Here is a 15,043-nt window from a genome sequence, read left to right as displayed (position 1 = left end):
ATTTTTGTGGAAAAAGAAAACGTGTAAATGCTTATATTTGAAACTTTTATACCTTGGGCATGCAGTAGCTAAATAAAAATGAACAAAAGGACACAGAGAGACATATGCATGAACATCAGGGGCCTAGGGGCTTCCGTCCTGGCCCGCCTGTGAGACCCAGGGCAGGTCCCTTCCTACCTACTTTCTAAGTTTCCAGTGAGCCCTCCATGGGGCCTGTTACAACCTCCTCTGCCACCACCCCTGAAACCCACTCCCAAGGTATGGGTTGCTCCCCCACAGGACGTTCCTTCTGAAGTTTCAATTTTGTCTGATTTTTCTTTCTTTTCCCCCATCCAGGGGATTGGATCCAGGGCCTCTCGCATGCTGCAGGCGCTCCACCACTGAGCTCCACCATTGAGTCAGGGTCTCACTCAGTTGTCCAGTTGAGACTGGCCTCAAACTTGAGATCCTCCTGCTTCAGCCTCCTGAGTTGTGTGCTGTGGCACCTGGCTCGGCTGGCCCTTTCTCCGAGGGCCTTCCCACCCTCCAAAGTCCCTCCAGCCAACATACCTGGAGGCAGCACTCACTGGTGTCCCTGTGTGCCCACTTTCCAAGGCCTTCCTCAGTTGGGTCCTCCTCAGGGCACCCAAATCCCCTACCATAGTGACATCCTTTCATTTCCCCGGACCTCCTGGCTTCCTCCAGGTCCAGGTTCAGGGGAGGTGCCACACATCAGGGTCCACACTCCCCGAGTGCCATCCTGCAGTTCCCAGACCTGGCTGCTGGCCAGGCCTCCTGTCTGCACGCCAACAGCACTGGACAGATGGCCTCTGCGCTCCTCTGTGTTTCCTCTTCCTCTAGCCCCTGGCGACTGGGGCCAAATGAACTCCCACTCAAGTCCTAGCCCGCCTCCCAGTGAGACTCAGGTACAGGCTCAGAGTGGGTTGGGCCTGAGGTGACCCTCTCCTGGGCACCCCTCTGCTGCCAACATGGATTCACCCTATGCCTGGGACTAACTCATGGGGAAGAGCTTGGAGAAGCTGGAGTCAGCAGGAGATTGATTAATCAAAACCTGAACACATCTGTGGTCAATTAATCCTGTGCCAAAGTTAACTCTTCCCTGTCTGGATTTCTCCTGCCCTTTGGTGGGAAGAGGGAACAGGGTGAAAAGTGGGCACCCCCTCCCTCGCTCCCCTGGGGTAGCATGAATGGGTGGGGGGGCAGGAAAGGGTTACCCAATGGGGTGCTTGTTAGGGGGTTAAAGGGAGCGTTTGCTTTGGAGCATTATGGTCCTTGGAAATCAGTCACAAGCCTGAGCAGAGCAGAGACGGACAAATATCTGTATTTACAGCAATAAACCAAACAGACCCTCCCCCACCCCTTCCAGTCTTTTCTGTACTGTTCCTCCTCCCGTCAGGCCCTGGGTCCAGGCCTGGCTTCTTGGGTCACTGCATAGGCTAGGCCCCCACAAAGCCCAGGAAAGGACTCGGGGAGGGGCTTGGCTGGGGCGGGGCAGGTGAATCTTTTCACATTTTGCTGTCCTCGAGGCCTGGGGGGGCAGGGGAGGTGGGCACCAGGACTAGAGAGGTAGAGAAGCACACGCCCCCCCTCCACCGCCCCCTCCTCTAACTTTCACAGTGTTCCGCAGCCCTGGTGGCTGGTCCTAGAGTGGCCCCCACCCTTGTCCCATCTCACCAGATCCTTGGTGCTGGGGTCCCTGGTAACCAGCTGGGAGGGCAGGATTGTCTGTCGTGGGCCCAGCTCCCTGGCTGAGGTGTCCCTACAGAGCACCCACCCAGTCTGCTCTTGGGGCTGGTGCTCTGGGAGGGCCCCGGAGGCTGGGAGCGGAGGCTGGGAGCGGAGGCTGGGAGCGGAGGGGTTATCAAGCTTCATGGGGCAGCCCTAGGGCTGGGGCGAGTCAGGAGGAGAAGCAGAGCCCGCAGCACTCCATGCAGATCTCCAGGCAGTCGGCCGACTCACAGCAGGCGTCCAGGATGCCGCAGTCCAGGTCGCAGGGCAGGTCGCAGTCTGCGCACTCGCCGGAGCCACAGCAGCAGCAGCAGAGGCACGAGTCCTCGGAGCTGCAGGAGCCGCAGGTGGCACAGTCCAGGACGATGTTGCACAGCGTCAGGAACTCACAGAACAGGCAGGACAGGACACAGTGGACACAGCAGTCTGCGGGGAGGTGGAGGGAGCGGGTGTCAATGGCTAGGGGAGAAAGGCAGCCAGCAACAGCGGCCACAGCAGGGCTCCTGCTGTCAGACCCCACAGCTCTGGGAAGGGGTGATTGTGAGGAGGCCGTTTCTTCCTAAGCAATGACCTGGGGCGTAGCACACTGAGCACCTCAAGAGTGGGGGCAGGAGCCCAGGCAGTCTGGAGTGGGAATCCCTGCGCCCAATCCCTCTTGGTTTATTTAGTGACACCCAGAGAGAGTGCTAACATGTCCCGGGCACTGTGCAATGCGAGGGATTAAATTAATTTAAGCTTCCAACAGCTCTATGATGTGACAACTGTTATTAGCCCCACTCTACAGATGAGGAAACCGAGGCACTGAGAAGCTGTCACTTCCAAAATACATCCAGAATCCTACCGCCCTGCTCACCCCTTTCCTGGGCAATTGCAAGAGCCCCACTGCCCTTGGCCACCCCTCCCCAAACCTGCTGTCCATTCAGAGCCAGACTTTAAAGACCATCTTCTGTTCACAAGAATTAAATGGCTCCCTCATCCGGAGCAAAAGCCATCTGCTTCTTTCCCCAAAGGCCACCTTTTGGTGAGCGCTTCTACCACCCCGTTCCATAGCACTCCAGCACTGCCTGGCCCTGCCCAAGAGGACCCAGGCCCCACACTATGGCTGTACCCTGATGGTCATCTCAGGCAGGCGTCTTGGAGTGTTCTGTTCACTGGTTATGACAAATTCTTAGAACGGCCCCTGGTACATAGCCAGTGCTCGGGAATACGTGATAATCAATAAAGGCAGAACCCTGTCTGAGGGCACCCAGCCGCTGGAGTGGTGGAGCTGGGAGTCCTGCAGCTGTAGCCCTCAGTGGGCTGCTGGATGCTGAGCTGGCAGCCCTCTTGGAGAGCAGGCCAGTGGGCAGAGGACCCAGGTCCCTAGACCTGAGAGTCTCACTCTGATATGGAGGAGCTGACCCTGTCCTGCATTCCTGTGCAGAGGAGGAGGGTCTTCTGCAGGGCCTTGAAGCTATCTCCAAACTGGGTAGGGTAGTTTCCTTCAAATGCAAATCTAGTGAGCCATCACCCTGTTTAAAACCCTCAATGGCTCCCTATTGCCCTCCAGATACAGTCTAGGTCCAAGGAAGGTTGACCAGGCCCTCCCAGAGCCCCTGCCTGCCTGGAACCTCCCTCTCCTTTTGCACTTCATTCCTCAGCCTAACTGCACTAGCCACTTCTCACCTCTGTGCCAAACTCCCTGGCTAGATCCTCCAATTCAGGCTCCAAGACTTGCTCAGACTACTTCAGAGCCTGCCTGGGCCCCCCTCCCCAGCATTCTGGGCCGGTGTGGGTGCCCTTGTTAACATGATCCTCCGTGCATGGCTTTATTGCTGCATCTGTTGCACTGTGTGAGATGATCCATCTGTGCCTCTCATGAACACTGTGTGAGGGCACGGGCTGGGTACCCAGCACATAGCAGATGCCCAGGCCACGTTAAATACGACTATGGGCAGAGCCTGCCCCACGGGGCAGGAAGGTTTCCAAATATGTGCCAATGTGCACGTTGAATCCTGTTTGCAGATGAAGGGGCCAGGGTCCCCCAACATGTGCAAGGTGAAGGTCAGGCAGCTACTGAGTTATAGGCAGTTGTCCCCCATGTTGAATGGGTGCCTGGAGGGGCAGGGGAGCTGGCTGGCCAGGGTGGCCCTGCAGGATCAGCAGGGGGGTGGTGGATCCGGGTCCTCTGACCCACCACCCCCTGCACCCTGCAGCCCTGCCCCACGCCTCAGTCAAGTTTTATTACATTATATGCTTTTCACTGGGTCCACTCCTTGGGGAAAATTTCTTTTCCTTTTCTATTTTTGTGGTGCTAGGGATTGAACCCAGGGCTGGTGCATAAGTGCTTTACCACTGAGCTCCACCCTGCCCCTGGAGGAAACTTTCTGATTCCAGGAAGGAGGGGGCTTAGTGGATCAGCCCAGGTGGCTTCATTCCTCATTCTAGAGAGCAGGAGAGGCAGGGATTGGCTTTGAGAATGCAGGTGTGCCTCAGGGACCCAGCAGGTATGCTGCGCACAAGGTTCACTGTCAGGAGCAGGCTTCAAGGAGTTCTGAGAGCCCAGGCTCCTGGGCCCTACGCAGAGATCGAGGAGGTCGGAGGTTCTGTTCTGACCAGTAACCACCAGGCGAAGATGCCGCCTCTGGCTGTGGATGGAGTTTGCAGGTCTCCTGGGGGGTGGGATGGGCACTCACCTTCCTGCGCCTGGAGGGGGATCTGGGAGGTGGATGATTTAGTGCTGCCCTTGCTCCTCTTGCTGCCCTGGCTGGCCAGAGATGGGTGTGTCTGCAACTTCCGGTGGGCCTTGGGGCCACCTAGGGCACCATTCCCAGCACGCCTGGCATGGCCCAGCTCTGAGGGGTGGCCGGAGCCATTTGATAATAAAGGGGTGCAGCCCAAGGGGTTCCCCTGAGGCTGGCCTGGAGAGATGAGAAAAAAGGATGATGAGCAAGAGGTGGGGGCCACTCAGCACCCCTCCCACACGGAGCTCTGCTCTAATCCTGACTGCCTCATTCTTAGACGTACCCCAGGGGACTTGGTTAGACTTATCTTCTGAAGATGAGGAAACTGAGCTGACCAGCCCAGAGCCACACCATGAAACAGCAGCAGATTGAAGCCCAGGTCCGCACTCCTTCCTAGTCCTGGGCCTATTCCAGAAAGACAGGGGTGCAAGGCCAGGGGCGGGGCTCAGAGCCTGGACCCCAGCTTCTTGGCCACATGAAATCCACCCTCTTGCTCTTGGAGTCCTGGGATTTTGTCTAGAGTGGTGGTAGTGGGTGGTAGTGGGTGGTAGTGGGTGGTAGTGGGGGGGGGGACAGCAGTGAAGCAGTTAACTTTCACCTTGGCCTCTGCCAAGCCCCCAGCTGTTTTTGCCCTTGGTGCGCTGGATGATTTATTGGAAACATCTGTTTGGAGATGAACGCCTGGAATCCAGGGGCTCCTCACAGCAGCCCCTCTATCTGCTGCTCCTTCCTCCTGAGCTCTCCGGCTCAAGCCTCTGGGCAGATGGGAGAATTTGGGGAGGGGGTTCTCGGGGTCTGGGTGGGAGAAGGGAAGAGGAAACTAGCAGGGAAACCCCCAAGGCCAGGACCCCATGCCCCCGTCGAAGGCCAAACTTGAGCTTTATCAATGGGGTGCAAGGAAGCTGACTCTGCCAAGTCCCAGTTCCTTCCTGGGCCTCTCTCAGGGGATCCTCAACTGGAGGGCTCCATTGGGGGTGAATAGAGGAGTGTGTGTGGTGGGGGTGGGTGATGTGGGGAGGGGACTGAGAGGGGTCAGGAGAGCTCTGGGACCCCCAGCAGGGCTCTCTGTAAATGTGAGGCACTTCAGTCCCTCAGAGATAGGTCTGAATCCCCTGCTCCCTCCATGCTCTCCTGAGTGGTTGATCTGTACAGAAGGGAGATGTATGGGGACCCCAGATGCCAAGGGAAAGTGACCTCAGTGTTCCCCTTGACTAAAGGGGCTGGGCCTTCTCCTAACAGTGGAGGTCACAACACTGAGCACTGACTGAGCACTTGCTGCATGCCAACCACTCCTCTAAGCACTTGCTGAATATTCTCTCACTGAAATCTTTTCTATAGATTTTTTATTGATGAGGAAACTGAATCCCAGAGAGGTACGGTAAGTTGCCTAAGGTCACACAGCTAGGAAGTCTCTGATGTGGGGTCAGCCTGGAGATTAGGAGCTGGGGCTTAGAGGGCAAGGAGTGGGCAGAGGATGGGAGACAAGGGGTTGGGGAACAAGCTGCTAGGGTCACACAATAACTACTCTTAGAACTGGTAGCGTGCACCTTTTGAGCAGTTATTGTGTATGAGGTCCACTACAAAGGGCTTTACCTAATGGTGAGCTGCTTTAACCATTATGAGAAATCTGTCATTGGCCCCCTTTCACAGATGGGAAAAGTGAGGCCAGAAATGGTAAAACTCACCAAAGTTCCCACAGCTAGGGAGTGGGGAGCAGGGGGAAGGCAGGAGGCAGGCTCCGCAGAGGTTCCAGGCCAGGGGCCTCTGGCCAACCTTGGGGCAGGAGCCGGCATCTGGGTAAACAGCTCAAGGCCATGGGAAGTGGCTGGGTCTGAATCATCCTGGCCTCACAGAGGGTGGCCGGGATGAGTCCTTGGCCAGCTTCGGTGCCCCTTGCCCTGCTGCCTAAACATGGGCACAGTGGCCAGAGGGCGGGAGAGTGGTGAGCCGAGGGCTCTGGGAGGTGTGGGCAGACAGAGCCTGCCTGTGGCCTCAGCTGGGGGGTGGCCATGGGGGTGGGAGTGGGGGCTGAGTCACAGAGCAAATACTGGGGCCACAGACACAGGAGTGTCTGTCCCACTCCCACCCAGGCCCCCTCCTCTGTGGCCTCAGCCCTGACCTCCTTCTCTCAATTCTGCCGGTGGGTGTGTCTGGAAGAGGCTGAGGGCGCTGTGGTAGCAGGACTTAGCATCCTGCCTTCCAGGGAGTCCAGCTTAGCCCCAGATGCCCTGGCTGGAGGCAGCTCCTGCCTTGGCTATGCCAGCCGGGCGGGCAGCACAGCAAAGAGCACAGGCCAGACAACCTCAGTCCCCCAGCTCATGACCAGGGTGAGCAGTTTCTCTGTGCCTCACTTTCCTCATCTGTAAAATGGGCTTGGCAACAGCTGTCCTCCTGCCTCGCTACAGGTTGATGGGGAGAGCACATGAGCTCATTCGAGGGAAGACAGTTGGAAAGTAAAAATGGATGTTGGGGATTTGCTTTAGTGATTATAAAATGATTCCCACAGCCCGTTCCTCTGCTCTTGAAGGTGAGGGGAAGAATTCTCTCCCTCCCAAGATTCCCATAGAGACCTTGAGCCAGGCCTAGGAACGGAGCTGAATGAGTCCCTTTCTCTCCAGAGCAGCTGGGTGCGTCTCTCCTTCCTTTTGGCCCTGGATCCCCTGAAGGGCGGGGCTGCATCACGCTCCAGCTCCCACCCCAGCCGGCCCCCAGCTATCTCTTGGAGGCCAGGGTGCCTCTTCCCTCCTGTCTGGAGCACCTTGCCTAGAGCCCAGGTTAATAACCACTTAGTGAAGGTCTTCTTCCTCGACAGAAAGGTGGCAATGGCACCCTACATGCCCCGCTACCCACAGTACCACCCCAACGGCCCCCTAGGACTCACATGTCACAGCTTCTGTGGGTACAACGAGGTCAGTGCTGTCCAGGACCTGGGGAGCCCCAGGGCTACTGCCTTGGGGCATGGGGGGTGCCTCCTCCTCCAGGGAGCCCTCCTCTGACGCTGCCTCCGCAGGATGAGCAGGTCCTGCTACTACCTCCAGCCCAGGTAGGAGGGACAGGGTCTGGGCTGGGGAAAAAAGCAGATGACTGAGGTACAAATCCCTGGTTCCGGTCTGCCCAGACTGAGGCCTAGGTCATGGCCCCACATGCCCAGTAAGTCCGCAACTTTGTACCCAGTTTACCAACCCGTGAGTGAGCCAAGGTGTGTGCCCATGTGTGTGCGGTATGTCCATGTGTGTGTGGCATCAGGAGGAGGGGCCAGGGATGGAGGTATAAAGGGAGGGAGGGAGGGGCAGGAACAGTGCAGGAGGGAACAGTCAGCCACCCAGGGGCAGACAGGGACAGGCAAAGGGGGTGGCTGGGAGAGAGCAAGAAGGGACGGAGAGAGGTGGAAGCAAGAGAGCATCGAAGGCGGGAGACTGGGCACAGAAGGCCAGAGCCCTGGAGACCCCAGGAAATGTTAACAGCATGAAAGTCAGTGACAGAGAGAAAGATAAAGACAGGGGCAGGGGCCGAGCTGAAGGAAGAGAGAACATGACACGGAGAAACTGGGTCAGAGAGAGGCGGATGGCGGTGCAGGAGGAGTGAGAGGAACCTGGGGGGTGAGGAGCAGGGAGGGGCAGCAGGCAGGAAGAGAGTCAAGGACGCGGCCCAGGAGCGCTGGGGAAGAGGTGAACCGCAGCCACAAGTAATTATAGTGGCTCTGGGTAGGGTGGCTGGAATGCAGAAATGGAGCCACCTTCAAACCCACAACCCCCCCAGCTGGCAGGACCAGGGCCCCCAGGCCTAGGGCAAGAGAAGGGGAGAGAAGGGGGAGGGAGGCAGAGAGCAGTCTGAGCTCCCAGTGCCTCAGCCGCTGCTGGGGAGGCCTGAGAAGCAAAGTCATGGAGCAGGACCCAGGCTGCAGCGAGGACAGGGCCGGGCTCAGCGGACCCAGCTGTGCCGCACTGTCAGGAGGACAGGGCCTCCCGCCTACCTCTGCACTCACACATACCCCAGGTGGGAAGAAAGAGGAGACATAGAAACAAGAGACTTGGAGAAATGCAGAGATCAAAAGGGCTTGGGGGAGCCACAGCCAAGAGAGTGGGCAGAGGAAGATGAAGGGAACCAGCATCGAGAAGCCCCGAGTGCAAGACACACCCTTCCATACACGCCCTCCAAGACGCCACAAGATGCCCAGACAGAGATACAGAGAAGAATGGCCTCCCGGATTGAGATGAAATCAGTCACAGAAAACAGAGGGGTTGACATGCGTGTCTTTCTCTGAGCTATCTCCAAATGAGAGAGAGAAAGAGGAGAGGAGAACAGAGGGAGGAGACAAGTTAGAAGGATCAATTAAGGTTGGGGCATGCCAACATGGGGGATGGGAGCTGGAGGGAGGTTGGGGGTACAATCCAATGGCCAACCTTCCTCCCTAGGCTTGAGCCTCAGGGACCCCTGAAGAATCCTTGTTCCAAAGACTGTGGTCCCTCTTGGCCAGGGGGACCAAAGTTCCAGAGGCCCATGTGGGTAGCACAAAGGACAGCAGGCCCGAGTGGGCATGCTTGTGCCTGCCCAGGGCAAACCACAGGCCCTGCCTGGAGCTGGGGCAGGTAGGAGGGAAGGGCCTGGCTCCTGCAACTTCTGAGGGCTGCACAGTTATGTATTGAGGGCCTTCCTGGAGCTCCAGGGGGGCAAAGTTAGATTCTCTCCAGCCTCATCTGCTCCTTGGGCCTGTTGAGAGCGCCCCTTGCCATCTGGATTAACTATCCTGTAGCCAAATGGCTTTTGGAAGATTACAGGGCTGAGACAAGAGGGAACAGGCAGGCAGGGACGCGAGTTGAGGGGAAAAAATACTGTGTGCTAGATGGATCCTCCTCTAGCCACGAGCCTGGTCTATACCCGTGAGCCTGGTCTATACCCGCGAGCCTGGTCCATACCCGCGAGCCTGGTCTATACCCGCAGAGACACCATTCTGGAGGGCTAGGACCAAGCCTCCATGAAGAGGGAAGCCCAGACTTGGGTCCTAATTTTCAGGAAAGGAGGGCCCTGCCCAGCTCCAGACCCTGGCCCCTAGAGGATCATGCCATGGTCCCATGCCCTGAACTGGTCTCCCACGTGGTGTCATGGAAAGACCTGAGCAAGGAGCTAGAAAGTCCAAGTCTTGCTTTTTAACCAGTTACCAGTTTGGACAAGTTATCAGAATTTAGATTACCTTGCACAGAAAGGGTGCAAAGAGCAAATGAAATGCACAGCAGCACCCCATCATGCAGGGTGGTTCAAGAATACCTCCACCACCTCCTCCCTGGCCGCTGCCTTCTTTCCTTCCCTCCTATTCTCCCTCTTTTTTCCGCCCTTCCTCCCTTCTCCCCTCCCTCCCTTCCTGCCATGCTGTTTGGTTTAACATTTATTAAGCATCCACAAGATGTCTAGCAATATCAAGCACTAGGTGTCCCAGAATGAGAAGTACCAGGTCACAGCCACAGGAGACTCTGTCAGGCTGGGGCAGGGCTGTCACAAACACTGAGGAGCAAGAGTTGCAGTAAGGGCATTGATTAGAACTGAAGAAGCACAAAAAATGGGCACCTAGTCCAGGTGTGTGTGCCCAGGGGGTTTCCTAGAAGCCAAGTCTCAAAACAATCGTCGGTATAGAAGGGGGATATGGAGAAAAGAAGCAGGAACCCAGATCCCAGAAGGAATAGCCACAGCAGGAATGAGAGAGAGAGAGATGTGGCTGGTAAGCCTAGAATGACAGCTGGGGGACAGCAGGCCTGTCTCAGGTTTTCTCCTGAGGTCACCAGGGCACATAGGGGGTGATATTGTTATTGGCCCTCAGAGTTAGGGAGGAAGAAAAGAGAGAGTTCAAGGAGACTGGAGCCCCCAGCTCCATCTTCTTCACTTTACCCAAAGTGCCCAGCTCCCTCTACTCTTCCTATCAGCACCCATAAGACTGGGAACCTGGAATCTGGCGGGAACAGGAAATTATCAAGAACCCAGAACAAGGTCTCAGGTGGCCAGTCCTACAGGACCATTTAAGGACCATGCCATTCTGGCGTGGTCCTTAAACCTGGGAGGGCAAATGGGGTAGAGAGGACAGTCACATCCAGTGGTCTTGACCTGGTCACACAGAGAGACAGACCTGGAGCCAGGAAGGTGGCAAGAACTGAACTCCCTTCAGCACATGAAGAGAGGAAGAGGGGATTAAACCACATGTCCAGCAACAGACAAAAAGAATCAGAAGGAAGAAGAAGCTGCAAGAAGGCCCAGTCTGCAAAGAGGACTCTGTCCCTGAGGGCCCAGACACTGTGCTTGCTTGGAGCAGGCAGAGGAGAAAAGCCAGACCACAGGTGGAGTCGTGGTTTGCACATCAAGAGGCTGAAGAGCCCTGTTTTCCTTTTATGACTATGAGGCAACCCTGTCTAGTCACAGAGGGGAGACTGCTCTGTCCTGCAGGGTGTAAGTGCGGAGTGGATGGAGGGAAGACGTGGCCAGCAGAGGTCAAGAGGAGCCAGTGTGTGGACTGCAATTCGCATCTTGCAGGAAGACACCTGCCAAAGGGGTTCATGGAGGGTGCCGAGGTTCTGGTTGCAGCCCCATCCTCCTAGAACGTGCCATCTGCTCCCCACCTATGTCCCTGCTCCACCTGCCTACAGGGCCATCATTTTCCAACTTGCACAGGGGGCTCAAACATGCTGTTGGTGTCTTTGAGCAGAAGTCCCCAACTTCTCCTCTCAGGAGTCTCTATCCACAATGGAGAACAAAGAAAGGCAACAGCCCCTTTGACAGAGTACTGCCACCCCCAACATGGATGCCTTGGGCAATGCCCCGAGTTCTTTAAAAGACAGCCAACCCCCAAAGCAGGGGGAAGTGCTATGTTTAAATCCATAAACCCAAGAGGAAGGCTGAGGGGCTCCCTCTGCCTGCTGTCCCCCAAGTCAAGGGGTGGTCCTGGGCCAAGAAGGAATAGGGGGACCTCTTCCAGTTGGGATGGGCTCACTTCAAATCTGAACAGTACCCAGGGGGACTGGTGTGGGGAACAGCCCATGTTCCAGAGCTCCTACACCTGGTCCCTCAAGTCCAGACCCCTCCATTGTCTTTGTGGATAGTGGATCTGGGCTCCTTCCTTGGAGCTCTGACCATATCTGGAGAGAGAAGATTAGGACCTCTTCTGATCTGGAACTCCATGCTTCAGTCTCTCCTTGGTCTACCACTCAAGACTTCAATTGATGTCTTCAGTGGAATCAATGTTCAAAGGTCCCGTGTTCCAAGCAGACTGACCTGTCCACGGCCTTGGGCCATCCCCTGGCCTTGTGACCAATCCAGCTGTGCTTATATTGTTCCTCCAGACACTCTCCAAATCTAGCCCAGCCTTCCTGCCCCGGTTGGAGCTCCATCTCTTCCTCCAGAAAGCTTCTCTTACCCCTGAGCCAGGAGTCCCTCCTCCAAATGGTCTGGTTGGTAAGAAGTTGGCACCTGTGTCCCCTCTTGTGAATTATAACTTGTTAGTCTTATAGACACTGAGCCTTCCCTGCCTCCCTCCCTTGGGGTGATGTCTACTCCTTTGCCTGACATCCTCCGCACATGCCTGATCTGAAATTCAGGATGCCCCAACTCAGGAGAAGGAGACAGAAAGACACAGCACGGAGGATTTGGGGAGGCATTAGTCCTTGAACCCCAAGAAGTCTGGAGAAGATGGACTCCATTGATGCGCACATGGTAAATGTGAATGCCCTAGTCAGTCTTGGGTCACCCAGCTGAGACTGGAGAGGGCCTGAGCTGCCAGTTAGGCTGGGTCTGGTTGGTTTTATTTTAGGTCCAAAGGCTCCAATTCCCCAGGAAATTCAATTTAGAAGCATGTACAGGAATGTGACGCCCCAGTGCCGGGCAGAAATCTGCTTGTGAGTTAGGGAGCCAGGCTCCGGAGACTGTCAAGGATGGGTGGGGAGGAGGCCACTGGGGGAGCCAAGGGTGTGAGGGCTTGGCCACCTGCCCCAACCAGAGCTGCCCTGCGTGTCCCTTGTGCCCTGTCTGCATCTGAAGAACGGGGCCAACTTGTTCCCTGGCTGTGCCACCCATAGGGCCCCTAGGGGTAGTGCTATGGCCTTGCTGTTCTGTGGGTGCATGGGGAGCAAGGCCAAGGGCAGGGAGCTTAGCGGGTCCTGGTCTCAGATCCAGGCACGGTGCGGTGGGGTTTTGGCTGGGTGTCCTGTGGTTTGGGCTTCCTGGGCAGCAAGCTCATTCTCCCAAGGCAGCAGCCCAGCAAGGCCTCTTGTTATGAAAGCCACATTGTCTGGCTCAGTCGAGGCTGGGGAGGGGGCTTCCTGGGGCACTGGGGGGCCTCAAATTACAGCCCAGAGTTTAACCCTTCCAGTTTCCCACCCTGGACTGGGGTCCTGTCTTGAGCACACAGCCCCCACTTCAGCTGCTGAGCTCAGGACAGGTCGGATGAGGAAGGGGGTCTTGGAGGGGGAAGTAGAGGAGACAAGCAGAGAATGGACAGGGGAGGAAGAAGCAGGGGATGGGAGGAGGCAGGAGGCTGAGCAAGAGAAGGGAGCGAGAGGCTGAGAGGGATGGAGAAGGCTCCAGACACAAAAACTTCCCAGCCTCTGCCCCCAGTTCTTCCTCCAGGTTGAGGAAGCCCAGTTCTTCTCTCTCTCTCTCTCTCTCTCTCTCTCTCTGTATGTGTGTGTGTGTGTGTGTATGAGAGAGAGAGAGAGAGAGAGAAACAGAGAGACAGAGAGGGGAGAGAAAAATTTAGTGGAAATTGAACCCAGGGGTACTTTACTACTGAGTTACATCCCCAGCCCTTTTTATTTTGATACAGGGTCTCACTAAGTTGCTGAGGCTGGCCTTGAATTCGTGATCCTCCTGCCCCAGACTCTCAAGTGGCTGGGATTAGGCATGAGCCACCCCACCCAGCAAGAGCCCAGTTCTTGACCTGGTTTATTCCCCAGAAGTCAACGTTCCTGATCCAGGGGCCTCATAGAAAGAGCAGGGACTCAGGGTTAGTGAAAAAGGGTGGCAGACACAGTGGTCTCATCTATGTGCTGCTAGATGCTGGCCAGACATTTCCCAACTGTCCTCACTCTGGTTTAGGAGATCCCCATCTCCCCAACTGTGGGGGTCCACACTAGGCAGTAAACTAAGATTCACTTTCCAAACAGGCAGACAAGCCCCTGTGGGTAGATATGGAGGCTGAGATCACAGAAGATCACCACAGGAAGTTAGGGCTGGAAGCAGGAGCAGACCCTCATTATTCAGAGTCAAAGAGGAAAAGAAAGGCGGGTGGACTAGGTGGGGGGAAGGCAGAGCATCAGACTAACAGAGGAGGGGCTCAAGTCATGAAATCCATGTTACAATTCTGCACTGCACACCCTGTCCCTGAAATCCATAAGTTCCTGGCTTCTTCGCGACCCTGACTTCCATTGCCAGCCTCAGGGACACATCTGTACAGGAAAGGGAAGGAACTGGGAGCCACCGTCTGCAGGACCCCTAGCCCAGACCCCCTCAGGGAGTCGCAAACCCTTCCTGCGTTAGGAGGCTCCGAAGGGAATGGGATGAGTAGGTTGGACTCCCTGGGGGGAGGGGGAGGGGCATTTCACGAGGTTGCTGACAATGTGTGTGTGTGTGTGTGTGTGTGTGTATGTGTTTGTGCCTGTAGGGTAGAGGCGGTGGGGACTGGCCAGTGGGGAGGTAAGGAAAGCGAGAGAGGAGATGGCAAGAAGGAGGGGAGGGGCCCGGTCCTGCAGCCGCTGGTGGCAGACAAAAGTTTTCGGGAAGCGCTCGGCGCTGGTTGGGCTGGGGGAAGGGAAGGAGAGAAGAACTCAGACACCACCCCGCCGCGCGCCCGCCCAAGGCCCCCATAAATATTTACACACTGGGCAGAAACGGTCGGGCCACAAATCCCAGACGGACGGACAGACACCACGGTGTGTGTGTCTGTGTCTGGTGGTGTGGCCGCGAGAGTTAGAGCCAACTTGGCGCAGCCGCCGCCTCTGTTAGGGGCCCTGCCTCTTCGCCCCAGCCCTCTACTGTCCTTGGACCAGGTCCCCAGTACCCAGACTTCTCGCCCCACCCCCACCCATCCCCCCCAGAACCGTCTCCCGGGGTCTTGGGGAGGCGGAAGAGAACTGCGCCCCAATAACTGCTCCCCACCAGCCCGCCCAGTTCCCGTCCAGCTTCGCTCAACATTCCAGGTCCTACCTGGGTCCGGAGCTGCGCTAGGGGCTCCATGGGGCGCGTCGCAGCGAGAGGGGTGCTGGCCGCTCACCTGGGACATTGGCCCGGGACCTAAGGAAAATAGGGCTCAGCAGATAGGGTCGACCGATCTTTTCCCGATCGTGCGGGGGAATGGGGGACAAGCAGGGAAGATCAGCTCCGACGCGCGCCTCCGCGCCAATCCGCTCGGCCACCGACTCACTTGTGCGCTACTCTTGACCTGCAGGGATCAGCGCGCCCCGCCCGCCATGCGCGCCTGCAGCGGGCGCCGGGTTAGGGGCCGCTCGGCTCCACGGTCTCGCCCGGCGCCCCCTCCCCTCTCACTCGCTGCTTCTCTCATTCGGCGCCGAGCTCGCGCGTTCGCCCCTCCTCTCTCTCTCGCTCAGCCCCTCGCTCCT

General features: G+C 56.9%; 1 protein-coding gene across 2 annotated transcripts in view; it reads right to left on the bottom strand.

The window, feature by feature from the left end:
• Positions 1-1,315: 1,315 nt before the first annotated feature.
• The window catches only part of Mdfi (MyoD family inhibitor), a 15,248-nt gene continuing 1,520 nt past the window's right edge, over positions 1,316-15,043 (bottom strand). Inside the window, exons 1-5 of one of the 2 annotated variants that reach the window (XM_048805283.1) lie at positions 14,848-15,025; positions 14,631-14,717; positions 7,333-7,515; positions 4,404-4,628; positions 1,316-2,154 (exon numbers count right to left, since the gene is read on the bottom strand). In XM_048805283.1, coding sequence (XP_048661240.1) covers positions 1,898-2,154; positions 4,404-4,628; positions 7,333-7,515; positions 14,631-14,706 — 741 coding nt within the window. In that variant the 5' untranslated portion in view covers positions 14,707-14,717; positions 14,848-15,025 and the 3' untranslated portion in view covers positions 1,316-1,897. Of the gene's footprint in view, positions 2,155-4,403; positions 4,629-7,332; positions 7,516-14,630; positions 14,718-14,847; positions 15,026-15,043 lie in introns of those variants that run through there. The other variant, XM_015487714.2, reaches the window with a different exon arrangement.

Source organism: Marmota marmota, unplaced genomic scaffold (assembly GCF_001458135.2).
Source record: "Marmota marmota marmota unplaced genomic scaffold, marMar, whole genome shotgun sequence".
NCBI lineage: Eukaryota > Metazoa > Chordata > Mammalia > Rodentia > Sciuridae > Marmota > Marmota marmota.
The sequence above is the reverse complement of the archived record's forward strand: the minus strand, read 5'-3'. Positions and strand labels throughout refer to the sequence as shown.